At 40.8% G+C, this 25,541-nt stretch overlaps 1 protein-coding gene across 3 annotated transcripts in view; it reads left to right on the forward strand.

Moving 5' to 3' along the window:
* The window catches only part of CD109 (CD109 molecule), a 116,056-nt gene that overhangs the window by 24,341 nt on the left and 66,174 nt on the right, over nt 1–25,541 (forward strand). For all 3 annotated transcript variants that reach the window (XM_014456360.2, XM_023754282.1, XM_006089333.2), the window contains exons 4-6: nt 1,686–1,916; nt 9,766–9,891; nt 24,114–24,153. In XM_014456360.2, the coding sequence (XP_014311846.1) occupies nt 1,686–1,916; nt 9,766–9,891; nt 24,114–24,153 (397 nt within the window). The remainder of the gene's footprint in view (nt 1–1,685; nt 1,917–9,765; nt 9,892–24,113; nt 24,154–25,541) is intronic.

A 25,541-nucleotide genomic window follows, 5' to 3' on the forward strand; every position in this document is an offset into this window, starting at 1 on the left:
TCCCGAGCACTTAGAACATCCTGGAGCTAGAAGGTGCTCAATAAATACTTATTTATTGAAGGAAAGCAGAAAAATCAATACTAGAAGTCATTTGAAGGCGATATTACTGATTCTTTTTCCTAATATTTTATTATGAGATATTTAAATGTACAAAAAAACTTGAAAGAATTTCATATACCCACCAGTTAGAATCTGCCATTCACATTTTATCACATTTGCTTCATCACATATTTCTCCATCTACCTATCTCTCCATCCATTTATTTATCTTATTTTTTAAATGCATTTCCAAGTATTTTCTCCTTAAAATTTCCTGCTGACCATTTTATTGGTGGTTTGATACATTTCCTTCATATTCTTACCCATATTCCTAGCTTTATGGCAGCTGCTGTTACTGGAAAATTCCCCTGAGCTTTCTGTGGGTAAAACTGATTTGCAAAAAGGAGTCAGAATGTAGTTTTAGAACTTCAGGTTTTTTAATCTGGAAAGGAAAAGTCAGGTGTACTAATTATCTGTGTTGTGTAATCTATTATCCCAAAACTTCGGTGTAATGCAACAACACTCTTATTGCTTCTCACAGTTTCTGTGGGTTAGGAATCTGGGAACCTCATAGTAGGGCGGTCCTGATTTGGGCTCTCACAAAGATGCAGTCAGTATGTCACCCAGAGCTGCCGTCATCTGATGGCTTCACTAGGGCTGGCTCTTCTGCACAGCTGGCAGGTTGGGGGTGGGTGTTGGGGGGAGGCCTCAGTTCCATCGCATGTGGGCGTGTTGAGTGTCCGCAGCATCTGGTGTCTGCCTCCTGCCAGAGCGAGGCATCAAAGAAAGAGAGAACCAGGCAGAAACCATCATTTTCATGATGCAGACTCATTCTGTTCCTGAGAAGCAAGCCACTAAATCTGGGGAACTCGGCTCTATCTTTCCAAGGGAGGGGGGAGATCAGAGGAGTTTTGGACATATTTTAAAACCACTACATGAAAGGCTCTTAAGAGCAGCATAGCTCCTCTTGGGTTGGAATCTCAGCTACTGACCTGGAACGACTTCCTCCACTCCTCCAGGCCTCAGTTTCCTTGTGTGGAAAATGGTATTAGTGAGAGCACCCACCCGGAGGGCTGCTGTGAGGTTAAATGACACAGCATGTGCAAACTGTTCTGGTCTGTTCATGCTGGAAGGGGAGGCTTCTGTTACTAGAAATAGTAAAAGGACTGTGACACATACTGCACAAGGTGTAGGAAGAGAATGTGTACGACGGAGCTTGAGAGAGGATAGCAAAACCCGAATCTTGTGCAAATGTGCCTTCAGGTGGGGGATGGCATGGGAAGGAATGTTGAAGGATATTAGATTTTCTGCCCCACAGTGACTGTCAGTGAGGGAAAATTTGCACTTGGAATAGGAAATGACAAGGTGACTGGCAGCTGAGAGTGAGCTGTGGGATGTGTCTCACATTCCAGGAGCCCTGTGATTTAATTGGAGAGCAAAGTACAGGATGTTAAAAAAAGGAAAGCAAATTGTTTAACTTAGGTGCCTAGGAGGAAATGTTCCAACGTGGCAATTACTTTTTCTGGTAAACCTTGCAGTTACTTTCGATAATACTATGTATTTGCGTTTTTTATCCTACTTATAATTAAAAACGTTTTTGATGTAAACTAATGAGACCTTGACATGTCTGATCTCTTTTTCCCCTAGTTACCTCTGCACAGTGCATATGGGATTTATGAGCTCCGTGTAACTGGACGTGCACAGGATGAGCTTTTATTCTCTAATAGCACACGCTTATCATTTGACGCCAAGAGAATGACGGTCTTCACTCAAACAGACAAAACCGTGTACAAGCCAAAGCAAGAAGTGAAGTTTCGTGTTGTTACACTCCGCTCAGATTTTAAACCTTCCAAAGCCCCTGTAAACATTCTAATTAAGGTAAGTGCCAGACAGAAATGAAGAGAGGAGTTCGAGCCATCTTACTGAAGCTCTCTTGTAAGTTTCGTACACGTTATCTTAGAATTCCCCATGGACAAGCTTCCCTCCCAACATGGGATACTCTCTCTAGGAGGGGAGCTGGGGTTCCAGTCCTGGCTTCTTCACGGATTTATTCATTTGTTAACCATTTATTGAATTTCTGTCCCAGGTGCTGGGATAGGGCAGTGAACATAACAGATTAGGTTCCTGATCACATTGAGCTTATATTTCAGTGGGAAGACAGACAATAGAAAAACACATACACACATACACATATAGATAGGTAGATATGTATATATTTATGTGTGTGTGTGTGTGTGTGTGTGAGAGAGAGAGAGAGAGAGAGAGAGAGAGAGAGCAAGAGGGAAAGAGAGAGATTGCTATTTCTTATTGGGTTGTAAGGGAAATACTATTTGAGCAGAGGCCTAAAGGAAATAAAAGAATGAGCTCATGCAAACATAGGGAACAGCACACGCGTAGGCCCTGAGGTGGGAGCTTGTTAGGAGCTTTGGGGGAACCACACGCTGACAGTGTGCTGGAGCCCAGGGAATGAGGGAACCCATTTTAGGAGATACAGGTAAGTGGGTCGGAGGAGGGGTCTTACAGGGTCTTGTTGGAGGAGGGGTCTTACAGGGTCTTGTCCATTTATATGCACTTTGCATTTTATTCTAGGTGAAATGAGAATTCACTGGAGAATTCTGAGGAGAGGCATAATGTGATATGACGTAAATCTGAAAAGGATCCGCTCTAAGAATAGCTCTGGTTGTGGGACCTTGAGGGAATTAATTAAGCTCTCTGACCCTCAGTTTCCTCATCTGTAAAATGTATAATAATATCTCAGAAGCTTTTTGTGAGAGAATTCAAGTAAAGGCTTTAGAACTGTGCCTGGCACATAGTACATGCTCACTAAACGTCAGCTGTTATTACTGTGGGAGCCTCCTTTGGCAGGGAGTCACTGGGCCTTGCTGCTTGAACACTCCGATCATCTGGAGGCAGCGTGGTTAGCAGACTGAGTGCTTTCCTGTGAGAACCAAGTTGAAGACAGTTGAGACCCAGCTGGATGTGGTTTCTACATTTAAGCCGAGGAGAATGCTAGACATTAAATCGTAACATGGAAATAAGGCAACCAATTTCCAGTCCCAGTTTGTCCGGGATTCTCTTGATTTTAAAACTGAAAGTCCCTGGTCCCAGGAATCCGTTCAGTCCGGGACATTGGTTGCTCTCAATGTTCTGATGAATAACAGAATGGGAGGTAAAGTCAGGCTTTTAGTTCAGTGTCTTCCTATATTTAGTTTATTTGTTATTAATTGAACAAACAAAAATCAAACAAATAGACGTGTACACAAGACTTGGAGCCACGGTGTGTTTGTAGTAAATACCATGTTGGTTGGCATGGTGCTCAATGCATACTTACTGGATTAAACTAGGATTACTTCAGAGCTGGCGGCTCCGTGTATTTCTGCCCCTGCTGTGTATTGGAGTGTCTATAAAGTAGGTTGTCATAGTGAATAGCATTTCTAAATTCACGTGACTCTCTGAGCAGGGCTTTATGGATTCCATTCATACCATCCTTTATCATTTATCCACATATACTGAGAACTTACTCTATGCCAGAAACTATGGGTAGAAGTAAATGCCTGCTTATCTTTGGCTGCTTACATCCAATTTGCCTCCTTCTACCTTAAAGTCAGCATTGAATAAAGTGCCATTAACCTTTGAGCCATTAACCAGAGCTAACCCTGCTCATTCTGGACAGCTGCTTGGTGCATTTTTATAATTTTGCCTCTCTATTCTGCTCTAGCACCTGCCTTTGAAACCTTTGATCTGCAGATTCTTTCTGCTCTTATCTCTAATTTTGAGCATCGCCTGCCACATTCAGCTTTTCCAGAAGCAGTTAGAGAGACCTTCCTCTTGCTGCCTCTGGTCCCGAGGAATCCTACTGGCTTGGCTCATGTGTGGCCCTCTTGGTCCCGGGGGAGTGGAGTTTAGACTAAAATTCCACCTGGAACGCAAAGTATTTGGGAACAGTGAAGGGGAGGTGGCTATCCTCTGCTCTCTGCATCCAGGCAGTGAGGCTGAGACAGGAGCTCAAGTCTACTGCCTCCTTCCTTGTAACTGGCAGAGGCCAGGTCATAGCATTGATGCGGATGCCCACACCCTGTACTCCTCCATCTGAAAACAGTCATTTGGGCTGGGCTTCAACAGACAGTGATGCTTTCTACATCGTTCAGTGAGGAATAGTTGAGTTGGTTTCTTGGAAAAATTTCCCAGAAAAAAGTGGGACTTAATTTAACAAGAGCCCCTGACTTGGACAGTTGTATTCCCCTTACACAGCACCACCTGCAGGCTAAATAGAGAAGTGCATCTGATGGCTACCGGCTGACTTTTTTTTTTTTTTAATTAATCATTATTGTTGAGATTATTACAGAGTTCCCTCTTTTTTCCCCCCACAGCTCCCCTTCACCAGATTCCCATCCTGCCCCAGGGCGTCACCACTCTATTGTCTGTGTCCATAGGTAATGCATACATGCATATAAGATCTTCGTCTAATCTCTTCTCACACCTCCCACCTCCCCTTCCCTCTGAGAATCCTGTCTGTTCCATTTCCATGCCCCTGATTCTATTCTATTCACCAGTATATTCTGTTAATCAGATTTTTTTATTCACTTGATTTTTAGATTCAATTGTTGATAGATATGTACTTGTTGCCATTTTGTTGTTCATATTTTTTTTTTACCTTTACTTTTTCTTCTTCCTCTTCCTAAAGAATACCCTTTTTCTTCTTCCTCTTCGTAAAGAATACCCTTCAGCATTTCATATAATACTGGTTTGGTGGTGATGAACTTTTTTAGCTTTTTCTTGTCTGTGAAGCTGTTCTGACCTTCAATTCTAAATGATAGCTTTGCTGAGTAATCTTGGTTGTAGGTTCTTGCTATTCATCACTTTGAATGTTTCTTGCTAGTCCCTTCTGCCTGCATAGTTTCTGTTGAGAAATCAGCTGACAGTCGTATGGGCACTCCCTTGCAGGTAACTAACTGCTTTTCTCTTGCTGCTTTTAAGATTCTCTCTCTGTCTTTTGCTCTTGGCATTTTAATTATGATGTGTCTTGGTGTGGTCCTCTTTTGGGTTCCTCTTGTTTGGGGTTCTCTGTGCTTCCTGGACTTTTAAGTCTATTTCTCTCATCGGGTAGGGCAAGTTTTCTGTCATTATTTCTTCAAATAGGTTTTTAATATCTTGCTCTCTCTCTTCTTCTGGCACCCCCATAATTTGGATGTTGGTACGCTTGAAGTTGTCCCAGAGGATCCTTGCAACTATCTTCATATTTTTGGATTCTTTTTTCTTTTTGCTCTTCTGGTTGGGTGTTTTTTCTTCTTTGTATTTCAAATCTTTGACTTGATTCTTGGGATCCTCTAGTCTGCTGTTGGATCTTTGTATATTATTCTTTATTTCAGTCAGTGTATGCTTAATTTCTAATTGGTCCTTTTTCAAATCCTTGAGGGTCTCACTAAATTTCTCGGAGGTTTCGAGAAGATTCTTGAGTAACCTTATAACCATGGTTTTGAACTCTATATCCAGTAGTTTCTCTCCTCCATTTCTTTCATTTGTGACATTTTGGCTGCTTCCCTGTGTTGATAGAGTGGCTTTGTGTACTAGGTGTCCTATAGGGCCCAGTGGCTCAGCCTCCCTAATTACCTGAGGTGGACACTCTTGGTGCATCCCTTTGTGGGCTGTGTGCACAGTCTTGTTGTAGTTGAGCCTTGATTGTTGTTGGTGTTACTGGGAGGAATTGACCTCAAGGCCAATTGGCTGAGAGGACCAGCTGCGACTACAGTGGGAGAGCTGCTGTGCAGGAGACACCCTTATGGAGCAGGACTTGCTTCAGTGGGGCTTTGGTGCTCACTGAGTCTGCCCCTTGAGAGTGTTGCTTATGGATGTGCAGAATTGTAATCTGGTATGGTCTCACATTGACCACTGGGTACACTGGCTCTTGAGTCTCCAGGGAGGTGCAAAGTCAGCCATTGCCTAGGGCCACCCAACAAGAGCTACAGAGAGATCTGCAGATTAGTCCTCTTTGTATTTGGTTTGAAAGTGCCCAGACAAGACCCAGCTGTGAAGCAAGGCAGGCTGGTGCTGGTGCCGGGTCTTGGGCCTTTTATTGATAGTTTTGGGGCTCCTTGACCCAGCTGCAGCTTGTTTGACAGATTTTTAGCCTGAGAAAGGACAGGCCATTCATATGCAAAAGCCATTGCCCACAGCTTGGTTGGGGTTGTAAATTGGGTGGGGTGGGGTCTCAGGGAATCACCAGGGCAAACAGAAATGACTGCCAGTCAGCCCTGCAGTAGGGTGGTCCCAGCATGGGAACATGACTTCTGCGAGCACCTCTGTCTGGAAGAAAGCCACCCCCGAGTTCCTGCCCCGATGCCAGACAGTCTGGTTTCTCCTCGAATGTGTCTGGGTCCCCCAGAGCCTTGACCGACACTGGAACTCAGAGGAAGCTGGAGCTTGTAACTTCAGTTTGTGGTGCTGGCCTTTTAAGAGGAGCAGCTGGGTCTCCAGCAGCCTGTGTGTCACTCAGCCCCAATCTGCACTGGTTTTTACAGCCCGTAGCTCTTACTGCCTGTAGTGACTTCTTTTTCCCAGCTCTGGGATCCTGGGCTGGGCATCTGGTGTGGGGCTGAGACCCCTTGCTCCTCCTGGCACACCTGGTGATCTTCCTCCTGATTAAAAAAGTGGCACACCTGGGTGCTGGACCAGCCCATTCTGCACCTTCTACCAGTTTCAGTGTGCTTTCTTCTTTACTTCTCTAGTTGTAGCACTTCTACTCAGCCAGCTTTCCAGTGGTTCTGGATGATGGTTGTTCTGTATTTTAGTTGTAATTTTGATGTGGTTGTGGGAGGCAGCGAGTACAGGCATTTGCTTACACCACCATCTTGGTTCTCTCTGCCGGCTGACTTTTTGTGGCCCATCTTGCTCAGCTAAGAATGACTGACCATAGGATGTAGCTATATTGCATGTCACAGAATAGTCAGTGTTGTTGTTTTTTTAAATCACTGGGTCTTATTCATTTTTTTCTGATCCAGTAACAGATCTTTTCAGGAAGGAAAGGGGTTTTAGAGGCCTTTCAGCAGCGGGAAAAGCATGTCCAATTCTGCCCTAATATTGGCCTCTTCCAGCCAATCTGGCCTAATACTATTGCAGTAAGTGCCTTGGACACTGTGATGGAAGCTGGCACAGCTGGTTTCTACCTTGACCTCCGTTCTTGAAGGAGTTGTTCCTCCTGGCACAGGTGAATGACCTTATGTGGGAAGAGGTGTTGGCATGGGGACACATCCTCACTGTGCCGTGACATTCTGGCCTGGAGCAGCAGTGGTTAAACCAGAACCTCATTCCTGGCCAGGTGAGGGCACCTTGTTTAAGTGATTTGACTTCTCTAATTCCACATGCTGGACAGTCAGTGCGTGCATATCCCAGGACTCCAGGGAGTGGCAGAAATACTCCCTGCGGATACATATTTCAGCCAGGGAGTGCACTGCTCAAGATAGCCTGGCACAGGCAGCTGGCACTGTGCTGTGGGAGCAGCTGACGGAGAGCCAGAGCCATCCAGACGTTACTTAAAGGGCATGAGGGGCGGCGTTTCCAGCTTCTCCTCATGCAGCTGTTCTAGCGGTGACAGGGGCACTGGCTGTGTGGGTCCCAGCAGGAAGTGACCCCTTGCAAATGGTGGGTTCTGCTGTGATGCCACCATGCATGGCCTGTTGAAATCCCGATGTGCTGTGCAAAGACTACTGGTGTTTCTGCATTCTCTATGTCTTCCTGTTGGTGATAGGGGTAGGTCCAACACAGGCTTGAGAAACCAGAGGGATTATCTCATTCACTCCCAGCCTTCCAGATCCTCCATGTGCAAAGTCATCAAAGACTTCAGTTCGGACTTCCTTGGTTCGTAGGGCCATGACACCACCTGGGAGAAATGTGCAGCCTCACCAAAGTGACACATCAGCAGAGAACGTACACTCCTTTCCCTACGCTTTCAAGAGCACTGGGAGTTATCGTTATTGCTTGTTTATCTTTGTCAGTCTGACAGAAGAAAAATGGTATCGCATTGTTTTCAGTTGCATTTTTTAGAATTATTAGACAGCACATATTTATTAGCTATTTGTGTTTCTTCCTTTGTTTTTGAGCCTTTAACTCCGTGGTCCTCCCATGCATCATGCTGGGGCAGGCAGAGGAGAGCCAGCTGCTGGTCACAATGCCCGCCCCACGAGTTGGCCAAGGACGGTGACCTGCTTATTCTTGACGGGCTTTTGGTCTTTGGTTTTAACAATTAGTTTCTGGCTACTCAGTTCTCAGCATTGTGCTTGCTCCTGACTTTCACCTTCTCCCTCACTTGGGGAGAGAGATTTCTTCTGGCTTCTAATATCTCGATCAACCCAGTGCCTCAAATCAAAGGACAGGGAATAAGAATTAGGGAAAAGGTTTGATCCCTGCTCTCAGGAGTTCACAGTCTAGTCCGGAACAAACAAAACACCACCCCCCCTTCCAGATGACTATTGAATACTTTAAAGAGTAATATGTATTCAAGAGAGATAAACTCCAGGTTTCCTAGGGGCTTTCCAGGAGGTGGTCATTTCTGCCTGTTGGAGGCAAGATGTGAGCTTATTTCACTTGTTGGACAAGGAAGGGAGGGCATCCCACGCAGCAATTGTAGAGACCTAGATGCATGAGCTTTTGGGGTAAAATGCAAACAAATCTGTAGGCTTGGAGGAAGATGAGTCTAGAAATGGAAAGGGGGTCAGTTTACTAAGCCTCGTATATGCTGCAAAGCAGCGTAGAACTCATTCTGTAGGTAAACAAAAGCTATAGTTACCTAGTGGTCTAAGAGAATGATAGCCACTGTTTATTCACTGCTGATTATATGCCAGGAGTTGTGCCGACTATTTCTGCCACTTAGCCTCAGTCTCAGATTTGTGTTTTGGGATAACACAGTTAGTAGTGGGGAAGATGTAATGGAAGAGAGAGATTATTTGCAGTAGTTAGAAAATGAGAACCTGGTGGCTGTATGGGGGATGAAAAGCAGACAAGTTAGGGAGACAGTAAAGAGACAGAGAGGACAGGGCTGGGAATGTCAGAGGAATCAGGGATGACTGCTGCTTTGGCTAGATGAATGGTGTGAGAGGGGATTGTTGTCTGGGAGAGTATAGGAATAAAGCAAATGTTTTTCATACATCCCCTTGGTTATTCTATTATTGAATTAAAAGACAATGGGCTTGAATCATGAATTCCACCATGTAATAGTGCTGAATATTGGACCATGCTAATCACTTATAGTTGAGTACTTACCTAACATCTCTAGGCATCAGTTTTCTCAACTATATTTTTAGATAATCCTACCCCAAAGGAGAATTTTAGTGACTGAATGGTGTATGAATGGTAATGATCAAGCAGAGTGTCTGACACATAGTGGGAGTTTAATACATGGAGCCTGTTATCTGTACAGTGGAATCTTTTTAAACAACAACAACAACACAGGTTTGCTGATGTACATGTTGTAGTGTTTCATGTAGAAGAAACATGATGCCTGGAATTAAAAGGGTGAGAAGAATCAAGATATCCTCAGAGAATATAAGCAAAGAAGAAACTTTGATTTGTCTTATTTAGTGGTATAGAGCTGACATCTTTTTCAAAAATGATATCTGTGCCATATTTTGGAACAAACAATACATCAATGCTGATGGGATTGTTCATAAGTAGATAGTGTATGTATGTACACAGGCAGCTTTTATATAATTAATATGTATGGCTTTCATTGTAGGACCCCAAGTCAAATTTGATCCAACAGTGGTTGTCAGAAAAAAGTGACTTTGGAGTCATTTCCAAAACTTTTCAATTATCTTCCCATCCAATACTTGGTGAATGGTCCATTCAAGTTCAAGTGAATGTGAGTATAAATATATTATTAGGGGGAGCATTAAACTGATTTAAATAGGTCAGGTGGGGCAATATATCCAAAGTCATTTACTTAATGAACAGAAAAACATTAATCTGAACATCCAGACAATTTAAGTGGTTTGTTTTTAATTTACTATGTTTTTAAATGGGTTAACTTAATTATAATGTATGAGTTTTAATCATTGTTGTCTTTTTCTATAATGTTTCAAGGTTAAAACATTTCACCTTTTAGTATAAAACTGATTAAATGATGTTTATTTTACTTATTTATTGCATATATTGAGTATTTTAAACCTAAGTAATGAGTACATAGGTATTATTTAGCAAATTTTATGTCTCAGAATGATGACTCCTATTTATTTTGTTTTAAAACACAGTGACTTTATTTTTAATTTTATTTTTTAAAAAATATAGCTATTTATTTTCTTTTTTTAAAAAATATATTTTTATTGATGTCAGGAAGGGAGAGGGAAAGAGAGATAGAAACATCAATGATGAGAGAGAATTATTGATTGGCTGCCTCCTGCACGCCCCCCACTGGGGATCGAGCCCGCAACCTGGGCATATGCCCTGACCAGGAATCAACCGGCAACCTCTTGGTTCCTGGGTCGACGCTCAACTGCTGAGTTACACCCGGCTGGGCTTTATTATTATTTTAAATCTTTTTTGTTGAAGGTATTACATATGGCCCCTTTCCCCCCCCTATTGACCACCTCCAGCCCACCCCCCACCACCACCCCCTGCCCCAGACCTTTTCCACCCTAGCCTCTGTGTCCATGGATTATGCATATATGCATACAAGGCCTTTCGTTGATTATTTCCCACCCACCTACCCTCCCCCGCCTTCCCTCCGAGATTCTGCACTCTGTTCCATGCTTCCATAAAACACAATGACTTTAAACAGCCACATCAATCTTCTGTTCCCCGGTCCTTCTTTCCCCCCAACTCTTCCACCTGCTTCCTTTATTTGCTGCTAACTCCTGTAGCTCTGGGATCTAACCAGGCAGGGGCATTAGAATACCATCTGTGCTTCAGGTGTTCTCCTGTGCATCACCGTGTGATGTTTGAATATCCATTGAATGTTTCCTCATTTTTTTCCCTTTGGAATTTATTAACATAAATTTGTGAATAAGACCTTCTGTTGGAACAGGGCTTCTCACTATTGACATTTGGGATAAAAATTCTTTGTTGCTGGTGCTGTCCTGTGCACTGAAGGACATTTAACAGTATCTCTGGCCTCTAACCACTGGATGCCAGTGGTGGGCTCCCCTCTCTCCAAGTTGTGACAATCAAAAATGTCTCCAGACTCCACCAATGTGTCCTGGGGGAGAATGCCCTCCCCTCCTCCATTGAGAACCACTGTATTAGAAGGAATAAGCATTCATTAGCATTAGACCTGAGGTAAGATAAAAGTACCAAGTACTTAATACATAGAAAAGTAAACAGTTTTTTTTTGGTTAACATTTTCTGGAACCACATCCTAAAAACAGAACTTGTCACCTTAGTTAGCACCTGTTTTTTGAGCATCTGCATAAAGATGAAGAGCACGCTGGGCTTGTGGGGAGGTTGTACCAGGAAAGGGAGACAGATGGGAAATGAGAATGTGTAGAGGCATGTACAAGGAGTTATGGACACCTGGAGCAGGGGTGATGGACCCTGGGGGAGTAGACAACTAAACTTGTAGAGAAGGAGGAAAGAGCAGACATTTGTGAGACTTAGGAGAGAGGATTTGTGTAGAGGCAGAGAGCCTCATGTGTCTGGGATTTGGGAGAGGTTTGGAGTGTATGGAGAATGATGGGGTTCGAGGATTAGGAAGCATATTGTGAGTTTAAGGAGTTAGGTTTTATTCTCAGTTTCCACTTTTTGATTTCACTATAAAGTCTTTTGGAATTCGTTTTTGTTTGTTCATCCACCATCCATCCATCCATCCATCCATCCATCCATCCATCCATCCAATATGTGTTGAGGGCTTATAGTGCTGTGATGAATACAAGGAAGCTAAACATGTGATCTCTGTTTTCAAAGACCATTCCTATGGTGAGAATAATATGATGAAAGTTATATGACACCGTGGTGACAGAGAAACAGAAGGCAGTAGAATGGTAAGGTGCTGAGTTAGCGAGGTCCATCCTGTGCCTCCAAGGATGGAGTCTCATTGAGACCACCTTGAGATAAAGAGGATTTATTGTAAGGATGAGCACCAGTGTTTTTGGGACCAGGATTCCCTGTCTCTTATGGTCTGCTCCATTTTCTTCAAACACTTCTGACAACCCTTAAGGTGTTCTCTGGTCCAAATCTTTCACGGTCACATTGCCTCAGCTAAATACCCACTGTCCTTAAAGCCTTACAAGCAAGCATCTTCATGGGTAGATGGGCTTCCCTGGGTCAGGTGTCCATCACTGGTCCATTCGGAAAGCACACAGCACAATGACCAGGCAGGGAAGTCTCAGGTAAGTGGTGGCCTCTGAGAGATTCATTTGTTCAGTGAATGGTGAACAGAATAAGTACCAGAGGAGAGAAGAGGATAAAATAGTGGAGAAAGACTTCTAGAAGATATGAGATTGTAGGTGGGAAGATTTATAGGATTTCTGGTTTGTGGACTTGACCTATCATATGGCTTAGGTAGGCGGGGAAAAAAAAGAAAATTTAGATACTAAAACAATTAAAAACATTCGCAAAATTTGGCCTTTGCCCACCTCTTTAGCCTTCCTCTTCAGTTAAGTGCTACCTTTATCCTTGAACTCCATGCGTTAGACACATATCCCTTAAGTTTCTTAGACTTACCAGTCTGTCTTATCTCAGAGCCTTTCTGTGCTGTTCCCTGGAACACTGTTTTTCACGCAACTTGATTTTGCCCTCCAGTCATCGTAAAATGAATGAACCTCTCTAGACATTTCCATAGCACTCTGTGCTTGTCTTGGTTCATTCAGGTCACTTTGAATTGATGGTACATTACAGATTATAGTCTTTGGGGGCTTTTTTATCCCTGTACCCCTGGGACCTAGTGCTTTGAACATAGAAATCAATATTTATTAAATGAATATACGAAAGCTTTAGAGTAGTCATATGTCTTGAACTAAATATAATTTTCTCTTTTCCACATTCTATAATCATCCTTATTCTTTTGAAGACAGCATGTAGATCAAGTACTCATTATTGGTGATATAATATCCCCCCATCCCCTCCAACTTCTGAGGTATAATTGAAAAATAAGACTGTAGGATTTTAAAATGTACAATGTGATTTGTATACATTGTGAAAGGATTTCTCCGCCAGGTTTAATATTAGTGCATACAACTAAGAAAAAATAAGCCCTTTATTAAAAAAGAAAAAAAAGTCTTCAAGAGCCACCAGGGGTCAGTATAATCAAAGAAATGTTATGCGAAGCAAAACCCAACTTAGCCTTTGTCTCTGGTTTTTATCTTCTCTTGGTTTCTGCACAGCATTAAAGCACTGTATATTGCTTATTATTGAACTTCTTTTCTTTTAGCCATTAATAATGGTGGAACTATTTTTATTATTTAAGCAGTACAACACTATAGCCTCTCTTTTTTTGTTTTCCTAAGGCAGTGACAATTCTTAGTATTAATCTCAGGGAGAGGAAAATACTTTCAGATGAGTGTTTTGAAATCACATTTTGTTTCCGGACAAAATATGGAATGATCCTACTATTACTACTGAAGGACAGTTTAGTAAAAAATACAGGACTTGTCAGAGCTTTGATTTGTAGTGATTATGCAGATAATCAGAGTGGCATTCTTAGGTTGGCATTTCTACAATGTAACATTTACACAGTAAGGATGAATGAGTCATTTCATTTACTGATAACCTTTCTAGATTACTTAAATTGCTTTTGACCTTCAAGTATTCCTTTTCACCGTTAGGATTTGTAATGATGAATAATTATTTCAGCTAGTAAAATTTTCAGGCTTTTATTCTTTTTAAAAAAATTTCCTTTATTATGTAGTCTCTGATGGTAGAGCATAGTAAGTTCTTTATATATTATATCTTCATAGACATGTATTTTTTAAAGATGCTAGTTTAATTAAATTGCAGAGCAACTCTTTATATTATTTTTAAGCCCTCTTAAAATTAGTAAAATTTAATGAGAACGCTGACTTTTTTGGGGTGCTACTTATGCATATACTTAATTTGCATACCTGCATTGAATGTGAATAGTTCTTCGCTGCTTTGGGGATTGTACTTGTTCTTCTACCTCTCCCAGCTCTTTCTTTACATTTTTTAAAATTGATTTCAGAGAGAGGAAGGGAGAGGGATAGATAGACACATCAATCTATCTTTTTTTGGGGGGTATCTATTTCTTGACTGGTATCCTTGGTTCTTCCAAATAGTTGCAAATGTTTGTCCCCCCAAATTTTAAAATTATGGTAAAATACACATAAGCTTTATTCTCTTAACTATTTTTAAGCGTACAGTTCAGTGATATTAAATACATTCGCATTCTTGTGCAACCATCACCACCATCCATCTCCAGAACTGTTTTCGTCTTGCAAAACTGAAACTCTGTACCCATTAAACAATAACTGCCCATTTCTCCTGCCCCCAGTCTCTGGCAACTACCATTTGACTTTCTGTCGCTATGATTTTGACTAGTCTAAGTACCTAATATAGTGGAATCAAACAGTATTTGCCTCTTTGTGATCGACTCATTTCACTTTGCATAAAATCATCAAGGTTCATTCATATTGTAGCGTATGTCAGAATTTCCTTCCTTTTTCAGACTGAATAATATTCCCTTATAGGTATGTACCAGATTTAGTTGCAAATGTTCTTGCATCTCTGATCTTAAAAAGTGTATTCCAGATTATTAGAAGGCAATTTTAGAGGTTCTTTAAAAGACAGGCTAATGTTGTTGGCAGCATGGAGGGATCTGGCCACACCAGCCCTCTGTTTGTTTTCTGGACCCCATTTTGACGAGTACTGAATATGTGCCCACAGCCAGGCCTCTTAGTTTCCCTCTATTCCGCTGAGAGGCAGTGATGGGTAGTGGAAAAGGTACAGAACTGGGGGCAGGTCCTGATTTATTCATTGGACTCCCTAGCTACTCGTAAGGTGAAATTCCAAGCTACTTTACCTCTCCAGATGAGTAGCTCCATGTAGCCCCTTGACACTCTAGACTTACTCAATCAATTCTTGGGGGATAATCTGAATTTTTATAACAGCTTCTCTGGTAAGTCAGGCACATAGCCAGCTTGGGAACCACTGAACTCTAAAGATAATCTTGTGGTCTCAGCTAGCTGTAATGGACTACAGTTTCTCAGTCCTTATCTCACCCTGGAGCCAGTGCTGGGGATGGGGGGCAAGAAATAGAAGGTAGAAAACTCCACAGCTCCCAGGCTTGAGAGCCCTCTTTGGGAGCCTGAATTACACACGGTGGGTGTCACGTTATGATGTAATTCAGAAGCGGTCATTTGGGTGGTTCCTTTGTGTATGACAGTCATGTCCACTTGAGTTAGCTGTGGAAAGGTTGGGCTGGGGTGCCAGCCGTCAAGACTTTTTTTGGCCTTTCAGAATGCTCCTTATCGTTCCGGCCTTGCTGCCCGGCTGCTGCCTGGGTCAGGTTGCTTCTGCTGTCAGGCTTGTCTGGAGCCAGTTGTCCTTTGCAGAAGAGCACATCTTTGTTTGGACAGTGCTTGTCCTTGAAGCACTCGACACGTAGCATCTGGTCAGCCCTCCTGGCTCGCGATGACAGCCTAACAGAAAGCATGGAGCAAATTGTGACAGGTCAGAGAACAGTGGCATCCTCTCCGGAATGTGGATGTGGCTTCCAGAACACTTTCGTTAGCCTCCGCCTAAAAGACTGCTTTTCTTGGGAAATACCTCAGGTTCTTCCTTCCATGTGCAGCGAGGAAGGAGGGGGGAATCGGTTGTAGAATTTTATTTCTCAGAGTGTCAGCTGGCAGAGGTCAGTACTTCGTTCTCTGTTCTTCCATGGGTCATGGCACACACCTCTTCTGCAGCACTTATCGATCAGTGTAATTATTTTCCTTTTTAAAAAAATTGTGGCAAGATACACATACCATGAAATTTGCCAACTCTAACTTTTTTGTCTAAGCCACCATCATAGTTTCCCGAGATATTTGCAATATCTCTTAATGGATCTTTCCCTTTGCAATTTCTCTACACAGCAGCAAAAATAATTTAAGCATTAAAATTGGATCACAGTATTCCTCAGCTTAAAGCTCTCCAAAAGCCCGGCCTGGCCATTATGATTCAGTTGGTTGGGCATCATCCTGTGCACCAAAAGGTTGCTGGTTTGATTCCCAGTCAAGGCACATACCCAGGTTGCAGGCTTGATCCTCAGTAGGGGGCATGCAGGAGGCAGCCAATCGATGTTTTGCTCTCACATCAGTGTTTCTCTTTCTCTCTCCCTCTCCTTCCTCTTTCTCTAAAAATCAATAAAGAAACAAAATAAAAACAAAACCCAAAAACTCTCCAATGGCTTTCCATTGCCCTCAGGAAAAGATCCAGATGTTTTACTAGGGCCCACACCAGGTCCTGCCTCATCTGAGTCTACCTTTCCAGCCTCATCTTCAGATTTCATAATTCCCCATGAGTTTAATTCACATTAATTCATTTCATTATTATTTTATTTCTATTTATATATTTATGTGTGTGGTTATTTGACAAATATCTTCCTTTCCACTAGATCAAAAGCTCCAAGACAGGAAAGTGTATCCCCATCACCTAGTACAATGCCTGCATGTAGATGCAATAATTCCCTGTTGAAGGGATGGATGAATGAATGCATGTATTTTATTTGGGTTTCATCCCTGTTAATTCTGATTCAGTAGCTCTGCGGTGGGAACTGGGCATCTCCACTTATTGCACCTACCACAGTTGATCCTGATGTTCACTTTGGGTTGAAATTTCTAGAGAATTATGTTCCAACTGCAGTTAAAGTGACAGATGTTTAGATTCTAAAGAGGAAAGGAAAGGACAATGTAAAGATCAACAAACATTTTCAGTCATTTTGCACATCTACCCTTTCTCCAAGTTGGTCAGTACACATCTACTGACACTTTTACTAGATGATATTTTCATTGTGATTTCTTGTTAATTTTAAAATTCTTTGCTAATCTTATGGTAAAAATAAAATAGGGTATTATATGATGACTATTCTGTAAGTATTAGGGTTAAGCATGAAAATATTAGTAGGAATCTGAATAAAGCTAAAAATGGGAGCTATCATATGTCAAGTGGAAAGAAACACCAGTCAGCAAACATCTGAAGATAATAAGACACAGATCCTGCTTTTAATAAGTTCACAGTTAGGGAAGGCTTCGTGTAATAAATGCAAAGAGCATTAGGTTGGGAGTTACAAGACCCAGTGTCTGTTGAGGGACTATGGACAAATCATTTCAGCCCTGGATCTCAATTTCCCCAGCAGTAAAATAAGGGGCTTGGATCAGAGAACTTGTCAGCCTCTTCATACCTTTAAAATGCCATGCTTTGACTAAATGGAGGTAGAAGACACTGTAGCACTTGAATGGGGACCATGGGGGGTGGGGGGTCGGAGGAGGTGAAATGAGGCTCAAAGCTTAGTGACAGAGCTGTGGTGTTGGGAGCAGGTACTCGCCTGTGTGGAGGCCTTGTAGAGAGGAGGAATCCACGAGAAAGAATAGTTTCTGAGTCAAACTCTGTAGGGTACTGGATATCAGGCTAAAGTTTTAGATTTCATTTCATAGGCAGTAGGGGGCTCCAAAACTTTTACTGTGCTTTGAGTTTCAATGTTATAAATTTCATATTAGAGGACAAAGAAAACAAAAATGTGCATGAATGAACTTCTTGAATTATAAAAGATATAAAATTTACACTTTTATTTTATTGTTTTCCTCTGATTATAAAAATAAGGCATGCTCAGTGTAAAAACACCCAAACATTATCCAAAAAGAAGAATGACAGACTTATGATAAACACCCAAACAAAAGAAGTCACCAATATTTATTGTCTTATTGATTTTTGTAGGAAGTTTTAGGCAATAGTATGACATGGTTAAAGTAGGAATTTAGGAAGATTATAGCATGTGGGGTGATTAAAGGAAGAGGAACTGAAGTCAGGGAGACAACCAGGAGATTAGTATCCTTGTTTAGCAAATGTATGACTACCTTTTATGTTGGGTTAGAATAGTACAGTCTGAGGGTAATAGGGGACTGCTGTAGGGGAGCAGCAAAAACCAAAGAGGAATGGATGACTTCAAGAGACACTTTAAAGGAAGAATCATTAGGTTTAGTGACTGATTGGATTGTGATTGGAGAGAAAGGAGGAGGAGTAAAAGGTGTTAAATTAATTACACAAGGAGGCCATTAGACTGATGGGGCACTAATGCTGTGGTGGCTGAAGTAAGCAAATAAATGCCTCAAGCTAATGATATCAAAATGCAAAAGACAACCAATTACAAACAGCTAACTAGGCTGTAAGGGATAGCCAATCAATAATTTCCTTACTTTGCTTCCGTATTTTCTCTATAAAAGTCCCTCTGAGTTTGCTGGGTTAGAGCTCCTAACCACTTCTAGTTTGGCACTGCATGATTCCAATGGATTTTTGCTTAAGTAAACTTGTAAAAATTTTTAATATGCTTCAGTTTTTCTTTTAACAAAGGTGACTCTGTATCTCTAGCCTTAACATGAATGGCTACCCAGTTTGGTGTACTTCATTATTTCTGTGTGACTGTGAGGTGGAACGTATATTACTCAACAGGTACAATAAAATACCACATTATTCTTTGCTCATTTAGTCCTGTTATTTGGGAGCAATTCTACTCTAATCCTTGAATGAAATGTAGGGCAAATCCCACCATTTTTCTCTGGTTCTTCTTTGGGAATAAATGACCCTGCCGTTTTTTATTACATGCCCACACAAACCAGTCTACATTCAGTACCTAATATGTCCAGTCAATCAAATTGAGTGCCTCCTTCTCTCAGATTGGGTCTTCACTGGTCTGGCTGCTTGTCCCTGACTCCCTGGGCTAAGTTGCGACCTGCCCAGGATTGAATTGGGTGGAGGGAAGACAGGCGAGGGGTAAAAATTGTTACTTGGTCTATAAGAATGAGTCATATGAATTTGCCAATATTTGTCCTACAGAAATGGCAAATTGATATAGTTCAACATGATACTGCCTCACAAGGCCTGCAGGCCTTTAAAACTAACACCTTTCCTTCTTAGAACTCTATTGTGGGTTCTTTGGAGCACCACTCCATTGCTGGGAGGTCTCTCACTCAAAGTCTTTGATGTTTTTGAATCTGTCACCTTCAACTGGCAGCTCATAGCTCCACCTTCAGCTTCTGGGCATCTACACTTCACCTCCAGCTTCCGTCTCCTGAGGTTGCCTTACCCTGAGAGAGACTGGTTTTGATTATGAGAGAAGGCAGCCCCCTGCTGGCTCTCTCTTTTTTTTGCCTGTCTAGCTGGGGAGAAATGCTCATACTTTCTTTGCTCTTTGAAAGTCAGCATGCGCAGACCACCCCACTCAGCGCTCCCATAGCTCAGCTGCCCCTGCAGCTGGTCAGTAGGAGGATTTGCTCTTGAGGTTGTTCAGGCATGAACAATGCCTGCCCGCTGGCAACTTGAGGATGCTCAAGGGACATGCATCCAGCTCTCTGGGCTGTCCTATGATTGAAGGCGAAAGAGCAATGTCCACCTAATCCCTGGGGGTGGGGTGTGTGTGACTCCTACCCCATCACAAGCTTTCTCCTAAAATTCCTTTCTAATTTATTTTAATCTTGGTGCTTTTGGCTGAGAGTTGCAAAACTAGTGTTTGAAAACCTCCTTCACAAGTCCTGCATGCTAGTCTTACCTCACTTTGGAATGTAGATATCCTTGCCATCTGTTGTCTTGGGGGACAAAGCCAACACTGAGTCTGAAATACTTCTATTTTAACATTCTGTTATGTGTGAATGTAAAAAATTCAGTCCCTTTGTTCATCTTTAAATAAAAATAAATCTAGACAGTGGAGATTAATGCTAAAGCAGACTTTGGGAAATTGAAATGATTCTAAATATGTAAACAGAAATCATCCATCCTGCACCTCAGTTCTATTCTGGCATTTTTTTATAACTCCAGAAGCAAGAGTTGAAAGAAGCTTCCCTGCATTTAAAAAAAACATCTATTTTAATGGTCACAAAGTGTGCCGTATTTCTTTAAGTTTGTTAAAAATAGAAACCCTCTCAAGTTGGATGGCTTCATGGTTAGAGAAGGGAAATTCTGTAACTGGAATAGATGTAATTCACATCTCCAATTTGTACTCTAGTCAGAGCATATTTCTTGGGAGGATGGTAAAAACAGTGTGTCTTCTCTCTTTCCCCCTTCATCTGATTGGTTTCCATACTTACACTCTCACAATCCACTATTGACTTAGGGATAAAGAGACAAAGAAATTTCAGAGATGACTGAGAGCACCTCCTGGTTCTTCTTTTCCATTCCTGCTTTAGAAGTTGTTTAGAAAATCTAATTGAAATAGGCTCACATCTACTACACATGGAAAGTGAATACAAGTGCCGAAGAGCAGGTTTTCTTTTTTTCTCTTCTTGTTGAAGATTTTAATATATTGTTTATTTTTTATTTTTAATGCTTTTTTAGAATTTTATTTTTTAATTATAGTTGACAATCGGTATTATTTTATATTCGTTTCAGGTATGCAGCATAGTCGTAGACATTTACAAAGTGATCCCCCCCGGTTAATTCTAGTACCCACCTGGCATCCTGAATAGTTATTACAATATGATTGACTGTATTCCCCATGCTGTCCTTTACATCCCCATGACGATTTTGTAACTACCAATCTGTACTTTTCAGGCCCTTCACCTTTCACCCTACCCCCAAACCCCCTCCCATCTGGCAACCTTCAGTCTGTTCCAAGAGCTGGTTTTCTAAGGGAGCGCTTTCCCCATGGAACAGTGACCATATTGGGGAAAGAACTCAGAAGACATTGATGAGTTACATATTCTCTCTCCTGGAAAGGTGTTTGCTTAAAAGACATGCTGCCCAAGTATTTATGCCTTCAGGTCAGCCTCTCTCTCCAGCTGTTGGCAGAGTGAATGAGCACAAGCTGGATTTGATGAGCTAGAGTAAACATAAAACTCATTTTGAAGCAGATTGTTTCTTTAAAACTGAAGGAAAATTGTTCAGTAAGTGAAACTCACACTTCCTTCTAAAGGCCTCGGGTTGGTTTTGCTGCATGTTTTTAGTCACGGTTAGTCAAATTTAATTTAGTTCAGTTAGAATTGACATAGAACAATTTGGAAATAAATTTTACTTATATAAAAATATATATATATTTTTATTGATTTCAGAGAGGAAGGGAAAGGGAGAGATGGAAACATGAATGATGAGAGAGAATCATTGATCGACTGCCTCCTGCGACCCCCTTTCCCCCTCTCCCCCACCAGGGATTGAGCCCACAACCTAGGCATGTGCCCTCTTGGTTCATAGGTCGATGCTCAACCACTGAGCCATGCTGTCTGGACTAAATTTTACTTTTTAGGTCAGGGTTTGCTGACCCTGGCCTATAGGCCAAATTCAGCCTAGTAGCTGTTTTTGTAAATAAACTTTTGGAATACGGACAGTCTCATTTGTGTACCCATTGTCTCTGGTTGCTTTTGCACTCCAATGGCAAAGAACAGTAGTTGTGACAGCAACCATATAGCTTATGGGGGGAGGAAGAACTTCCTTCTATACTTCTAAGTTCTTCCAGTTGGTCTAATAATCAAGTTGACATGAGGCAGATTAACAAGAAAAAATAATAAAATTGAATTACATATGTACCTATGGGAACCCCACACACATGAGAAGTCCAGAGACAGAAAATTAAAATGAGGTGCCTGTGACCTCTGAGCTAAGAGGTAAAGTACTTTGGGGCTACGGAGGTGAGGAAGGTCATTTGCTGGATGCTAAGAAGAGCCAATGTTCAGTAACTAGAAGTTTTCCCTGCCCTATGGATCGGTCATAGAAAGCTATTTCTGGTAATAACTCTTATTATGGCCCCAAATTTAAATTCTTTAAGGGAGAGGTAAAAGTTTCTCATGAGCCCGCGGGGTCTCAATTGCCTTTAGCTCAAAATAATTCTCATGCCAAAGTGGCACACCTTGGCGAGGGCTGTTCTGAACCCCTTCACTTGCAAAGCCTAAAATATTTACCGTCTGGTCCTTTATAGAAAGAGCTTGCAAATCCCTGTTCTGGACTAATGAAACTTCTCAGTATCAGGGTTTTTGTGGTTATAAGTGGCATACATTGCTACTTATTCTCTGAATTATTATTAATTTAAATGTTTTAGTAACTTTCTACCATTCTTGATTATATGTTTTGTAAAAATATTTTATAAAAGTAACTGAACTCGTGAAAATTGGTATGGCCTGGTTGCCTAATAGACGATATGTTGAAAATTACAAAATCCAGTTCTGCCTCTCAAGCCTTTTGGACAGCCAAATAATTTATTTTTTTGAATTGCATTTCACCACTTATAAACAGCCTGGGAAAAACTTGCCTGGGACAAAGCACACTGTCAGCACTCAGTTACAAAATGATTTTTTGATTTATTGGAACAATTAAAAATGACATTGAAAAGAAGCACGTTCCTTCTGCCTTTTCTTCAGTTTTCCACGATGGCTGGCTTCTTTCACTCCTTGGCATCCTTATTCCTTCCAAATGCAGGGCAGGGAGTTGAGGTTATTCTATGGGTCATTTGACAGATGGCTATGCCTCTTCAGGGTAGTCTGATTCTGCTCGTGATAAGGTTATTTTAATTTCTTGCAGGGGATACTGTATACTAACTAATCTGATGAACACTGTAAAAACCAGTGTGGGGACAGGAACCAATTTGTTCATTCATTTGCACATGCATTCAATCCAACAGACATTGAAGGCATGCTGAATTAGGTGCTGTGCCTTTAATGGCTTCGTATTCTATTACAGGAGATGGACACAAAGCAGATAAAGATAATACATTGTGTTAAGTAAAATGAGATTATGAGAGAGAAGGTCCATCTAACAACATGGGGAGAGGCAATCAAGGAAGGGTGCCCGGTGGAGGCTAAATCCAGATAAAGAAGTCCAGGATATTCTGTAGGCCATTCAGGTGGGGATGCCTAGAAGGTGGAGTTGAGTGAGAATCTCTGGGTTGAGGTCTGGGCTAGACATAACTATGTAGGGGTCATATAGAGATGGCAGTTAAAACCGTAAGAGTTGATGAGCTCATTAAGGATCTGGAGAGTGGGAAGAACATTGAGCTTAGGATGGGAAGGGCCAGCATTTCAGGATCAGAAAGAGAGACCATTAAGGAAACAAGGAAGAAGTCTTGAAAATGTTTATAGACTGAATGTTTATAGACAAATATTTTGTTAGTGTATAAGTAGTTACATTTGTTTCATACTTTGAAATGAACTATATCCTTCTTTTAGGATTAAAAAGAAATGTGTACAGTTGCTTTAGATTAACCAAGGATGATGTTTTAAAAAGCTAAATTTTTTTTATAGCTGCATCTCTGTATTTTATTTGATAACTTAGGGAATCAGAATTAGAATACCGATTTTATTAATGGAATTACTTAACTATTTTGAAGTAGTTCTATTTAATGTGTTACCTATGATTTAGAATGGACAGATAGAAATATGAAGAGTTAGGAAAGAGATAGGCCACATTTTTTTCTTTTGTGGAAAAGGAAATAATTAACAATATCTATTAAAATCAGGTAGAATGTATTGATTTAAGGGATACACTAGAAAATAATTTCAGTAATTGGGAAGGTAGAGGATGTTGGTCCATAATGATTTTGTATCCTTGATTATTTATAAGTATTTGAATTATGTGTAATTTAATTTTCTCCATTTTTTTAAATAATGATCTCCAAAATCAATTTGAAGTCCTTTCCTGTTAGTTTGGCATATTGTCCTTGCCTCATTTCACAAATGAGAGAAGTCAGATGAAGCAGTTTGTTTAAGTGACCTACAGTAAATTATACTTAGAGTCAGGTCAATTTTTTATGTTAGTGAATTGGCAAGAAAAACTCATAAAATCCCACAGACTTCATGTGTAGATGACTAAAAATAAACTTCTGCAAATGAAAATAAACTGTTTTCTTCATTAAATCATTATAAATGCATTAAATTCTCCCAAAATCTTTTTGTGAGGTAAGTAAGCAAGCAAAACAATCAAATAAGAACTCATATATTTCTTTTTTTTTCTTCCTCCCAATAGGAGCAGACATATTATCAATTATTCGAGGTTGCAGAATATGGTAAGGGTTTTTCAATTTATTTGGAAGGAAAACACATTTATTACTTTCCACAGAGATAAGAGAAATTTCTAAAAGATGTGTAATTTAAAGTAAAAATCCCAATGGAGGTAAAATCCAGATGGTTCTTATAGATCTAATAATTTTTTCCTTTGTAAAAGTGAAAGTTATAAAAGGTCATTATAAAGAATAAAGGAGGAAAAAGATCACCTATAGTTCCATTATGCTAATCTATTTCTTGTGCTCAATTATTGTTTTTCTACTTTGTCTTGATCATAATATACATATTTAAAATTTTGTGAATATTGCACTTAGACACACATAGATAAAAACAGTGTGAGCCAAGCATTTTGTTGGTGGAGTAAGAGAAAGGAGAGATGAGAGTGAAAGCATAGGATCTAGTATTAGTTTTAATTTTAATAGCAATTTTGAGGTTATACACAAGCTTTTTTATATGATTTGTGTCACTTTTTTTGAGATTGTGTTTCATTCAGCTTTAGAAATTCTGGAGATAGTTTGCTTATACTTTTGTGGCTCAGCCTCCGCGTAGCTCATACCACATCTAAGTCTCATGATCAACTAGAACTGGGAACAGCAAATATTTTTTATATAGGGCCAGACAGTAATATTTTAGGCTCTATGGGCCATATGTCTCTGTCCTAACCACTCAACTTTGCCACGAAGCAGCCACAAAAACTATGTAAGGTGGATGTGACTATGATCCAATATTTTGTTTGTGGACATGGAAATATGAATTTTAATAACTTTTACGTTGTGAAATATTCTTCTTTTGATTTTTCTCAAACAATTAAAAGTGCAAAAATCACTCTTAGTTCCTGCTGGTCATTATTTACTGACCCCTGACCTGGAATTCTGTTGTCCAGTGTGGGGTCACTCACCACGTGTGGCTGTTGAACAGTTGAAATGTGGCCAGTCCAAATGGAGATGTTCTCTAAGTGTGTAAAGCAAGATTTTGAGGACAGTACACAAAGAAAAAAGAAAAATAATTCATTAATAACACATTTTTATACTGATTATATTTTGGATATGTGGGGTTCAATAAAACATTGCAAAAATTAATTTCACTGGTTTTTTTTTCTTTTTAAATGTGGCTACTAGAAATGTAAAATTACACTGTATGGCTCACATTTTATTTCTTCTTGACAGCCTTGAAAGAGTAAGTCTGGGTGGCCAGGGTTTTTATAGGCTATTTTCACTTCACCTAGAGGTGGTGCTGGGTTGTGGTATGTTGCTGAATGGGGGCTAGTGGAGGTCGGGAATGAACTGCCAACCTATGATATTTGAGGAGGGGACATTTGAATTTCCTTGTTCTAAGGAAACTCTCCCTCTGAGTGTCCCCTAACTTCTGTGTTGGTGGAGAGCCTTGGAGG

This window comes from Myotis lucifugus, unplaced genomic scaffold (assembly GCF_000147115.1).
Source record: "Myotis lucifugus unplaced genomic scaffold, Myoluc2.0 scaffold_59, whole genome shotgun sequence".
NCBI classification, from domain to species: domain Eukaryota; kingdom Metazoa; phylum Chordata; class Mammalia; order Chiroptera; family Vespertilionidae; genus Myotis; species Myotis lucifugus.